General features: G+C 44.8%; 1 protein-coding gene across 2 annotated transcripts in view; it reads right to left on the bottom strand.

The window, feature by feature from the left end:
- Positions 1–6: 6 nt before the first annotated feature.
- LOC109324371 (L-threonine ammonia-lyase-like) overlaps positions 7–4119 on the bottom strand; it is a 54439-nt gene continuing 50326 nt past the window's right edge. For both annotated transcript variants that reach the window (XM_019556358.1, XM_019556359.1), the window contains one exon: positions 7–786. In XM_019556358.1, coding sequence (XP_019411903.1) covers positions 688–786 — 99 coding nt within the window. In that variant the 3' untranslated portion in view covers positions 7–687. The remainder of the gene's footprint in view (positions 787–4119) is intronic.

Raw genomic sequence — 4119 nt, 5'->3', positions numbered from 1 at the left:
AAAAACATTTACATTTGTTTGATAAACATGAGGATTAATAACATTAAAATAACTTTTTTATAATTGCAATATTGCTGGAAGCCATATTTCTATAAACATTATAATCTTCCCACAGGAAAAAATTCAACATTGGCTTTTCCTTTCCAAGATGTATTTTTTTTATCTAGTATGCTTCATTAACTGTATTTTTCCTTGCCTGAAAGTGAAGATGTTGTGCAGACATAAATGTAGATATGTAATTATGAAGGCAGACTCAGCCAATGAGGTGCTGTTTCTGGCTTGGAAAATGTAAAATGAGCCTGCCAGCAAAGGAGGACACATCACATATGAAAACTGAGAGCATTAAAAGAAGGAGGATGAAAAAACCATAATAAGATCTCAAAAAAAATGCCCTCTTTCGTTCTACTTACCACAGGGGTCTACATGCCAGTGAAAAACCAAACAGCTATTTGATAACTTATTCTTGAATTCCAACTCAAGCAGGAACTATGAAGTTTTCCCATAGCTAATCTAATGCTTTGAGCCACTGTATTCTGAGCATGAAAACAGATCAATCAATCAATTAATCCTGCAGCTATTTGCTAACTATTTAGTTCTGAAAGGTAATATTTGTTATTGCCTCAAGTTTCAATTCTCTATAAAGTGCTTGTTAAAAGACCACAGCACTTTTCCATAGTGCTTTGCTGATCACCGCTCCGTCCACTTCATCTCCGGGTAGCGATCCAAGAGAGCATTTCTTAGTTGTACTGTATGGATTTTGTCTCTAGTCTCTCCAATGCAGGTGACCTGGGAAAAGATTTAGGAACATTCTTAAAGAGATGACAACATTCTCTGACAACAGCAGTATTTCCAACTTAGCCATAACATACCTTTACAAAGCCAAGATGATCAGTCTAAGTTAAAAGCTTCTGGATCCTGCAGTCCCTAAATGCTACGGTTTCCACATTTCTTCAAACCAGAATCCTTCATTTGGCCTTACCTGTTTCCCTACCTCATCTTCCCTTTGCTTCCAACGTTTTGAGCAGTTACTTTGTCTTTCTCTCTTCTGTCTCCTAGAGGCTGTGCTCTCTTTAAGTCACCATGAAACCTTCCTGTAATATGTACTGAAAAAGTGCCTGTTCATTGGATCTGCCTGTCACTTTCACTGTTGCTAATTCATTTCTCTTGGGAACTTTCTGCTCTAGGGGTGGAAACAGACATCACTTTTGTGCCACCATACGTATTTTCTATGAAAGCAAACAGATAGCCATACCTTCTATCATGTCACAAATGCTCAAATGACAGAAGGTAGTATTCAATTCGGCTACTTTACTGTGGCCCACACTTGTTTGTTCATGGCAGAAGAACTCAGGCAGCATGGAGCTGGCCGGGCTCTCCAGCCTCCTGGGGCAAGGGCTTCATGGGCTTGAAGGGCAGGATTGGCTTCCTCAAGTTCTGGGAGCATTTGCCTCACTTTCACACATGCAATACCCTGTATAACACTATCTTACTTTACTTGTATGTATTGTGTGACCTGACCAAAAGGAGACAGACACCTTCTCATGCTCAAATACGTAGCTCTTCAGGGCTAAAATATGCTGTGCTATTGAGGAAAAAATACGGATAATGAAAGTCAAACTTTACATATTGGACTGGCCGTTCGTATAGCACTTGAAAGAATTCACTGAACATATTAAGCACCAGTGAACATGTTGGGATCATATGGGAATTCCTGTTAAGTAGAAATTTTTAAAATACCATCCAGATTGCTGCTATATGGAGTTAATTCTTTAAAGGAAGGAACGAGACAAAAAAAATTACCTTTCAGCCTGTTACATCAAAAATGCTCATGCCTCACTTTCTAAGTTCATATTCCTCAGCATAACATTTTGAAATAAAAGCAAAGACCAAAGCAGTCATTTGGAAAAGGAGTGTCCAAAACCTGGTAATATCTTACATTGGTAATATAGTTGGTAATATCAACTACATAGACTTGATCTCATTTTCATTGAACATGGTTTGCCATCTTTCAACATGAAATAAACCAGTTTTATTATACACTTCTAGGACTCCTCACTCTCTTATTCTGAACATGACTTCATTTTTATACTTCTTTGGAGCATAAAATAGTTGTTAACTGCTTACTTCTTGAATTCTAGAATGGGTGAGGCAACCGTGAGTATATCTGTTGGTGACAGATATACACATTATGAATGTCAAGGAAAAGTTTAAGGTGTACATGAAATCTGGGTGATACCTAAGACAAGGTGCCAAAACACCACCATGGACTTTGTAGTTATGATACTCAAAGTCCTTCACCTGAATTGTTAGAAATGGAGAGCCACCTTTCAGTGAGGGTAAAAACTTTAGTGAGCATTTTGAGTAGTTTGTCATTGCTTTTTTGGAGCTTAGATTAGCTTCTGGGATTAAGGATAACAAAAAGTCCCTCTTCAAGTATATAGGTAGCAAGAAGAAGTCTTGGGGTAACATTGGACCCCTATGAGGCAGGGCACGGCAGTTGGTGACGGACGCGTGAGAGAAGGCAGAACTCTTCAACAAGTTCTTTGCCTCCGTGTTCCTGTCTGCTGACAACGGGGTGCTCTCGGGTGACAGCGTAGAGAGGCCCGGGAAGGATGCACGTCCCCCAACTGTTAGTTCAGACCTAGTTAAGGATTACCTGGAGGGCTTAGATGTGTCCAAATCAGCGGGCCCGGATGACCTTTATCCGCAGATGCTGAGGGAACTGGCTGGTGTCATCATGAAGCCATTGGCACGGCTGTTTGAGGACTCCTGGGGCTTGGGCCAAGTCCCTGAGGACTGGAAAAGGGCCAGCGTGGTCCCTATTTTCAAGAAGGGGAGGAAGGAAGAGCCTGACAACTACAGGCCAGTCAGCCTCACTTCTATCCTGGGGAAGGTCTTTGAAAAAATTATCAAGGGCCACATTTGTGAGAGCCCTGCAGGGGAAGTGACATTGAGGGGTAACCAGCATGGGTTCGTGCAAGGCCGATCCTGCCTGACTAACCTGGTCTCTTTCTATGATCAGGTAACAAAGAGCTTAGATGGCAAGGAGAAAGTCGATGTCATCTTCTTGGACTTCCAGAAGGCCTTCGACATAGTGTCCCACCCAATTCTGGTGGGCAAGCTGAGGGACTGAGGCATTGACGAATGCACGGTCACATGGGTGGCAAACTGGCTCCAGGGGCGCACCCAGAGGGTGGTGGTGGATGAGTCGATGTCGACTTGGGAGGGTGTAGGCAGCGGAGTCCCCCAGAGGTTGGTCCTTGGGCCAGTGCTGTTCAACATCTTCATTAGCAACCTGGATGAGAGTGTGGAGGGCACCCTGTTCAAGTTCACTGATAACACCAAGCTGTGGGGTAAAGTGAATACACCGGCAGGCAGGGACCGCATCCAGGGAGACCTGGATAGGTTAGAGAAGTGGGCGGATCTGAACAGGATGTGGTTCAACAAGGACAAGTGCAGGGTGCTGCACCTGGGGAGAGGGAACCAGCATTATGGTTATAGGTTAGGGGCTGACCCTCTCAGCACCACAGAGGCAGAGAGGGATCTTGGAGTAGGACTGACTCCAGGATGAATATGAGTCGCCAATGCAACGAAGCAATAGGCAGAGCCAACCGCACCCTGTCCTGCATCAACAGGGGCATCACTAACAGGTCAAGAGAGGTCTTGCTCCCCCTCTATGTGGCACTGGTCAGGCTGCAGCTGGAATACTGTGTCCAGTTCTGGGTGCCGCACTTCAAGAAGGATGTGGAGAACCTGGAGAGGGTCCAGAGGCGGACACTCATATGGTTGAGGGCCTCTGTGGCCAGCCCTGTGAGGAGAGGCTGAGGGACCTGAATCTCTTCAGTCTCCGCAAGAGGAGTCTGAGGGGGGATCTTGTGGCTGTCTACAACCTTATCAGGGGCCACCAACAAGGACTCAGGGAAAGTCTTTTCCCCAGGGCCCCCCTTGGGGTCACAGGAACAATGGCCACAAGCTGAGGGAGGACACGTTTAGGTTAGCTATTAGGAAGAACTACCTCACTGTAAGGGTGGCCTGAGCCTGGAATAGGCTTCCCAGAGAGGTGGTGCTCTCACCTTCCCTGGAAATCTTCAAGAGGAGACTGGATAGGCACCTGGCTGG

The sequence above is a fragment of the Crocodylus porosus genome, unplaced genomic scaffold (genome assembly GCF_001723895.1).
Source record: "Crocodylus porosus isolate Cpor-Errol unplaced genomic scaffold, CroPor_comp1, whole genome shotgun sequence".
NCBI classification, from domain to species: domain Eukaryota; kingdom Metazoa; phylum Chordata; order Crocodylia; family Crocodylidae; genus Crocodylus; species Crocodylus porosus.
The sequence above is the reverse complement of the archived record's forward strand: the minus strand, read 5'-3'. Positions and strand labels throughout refer to the sequence as shown.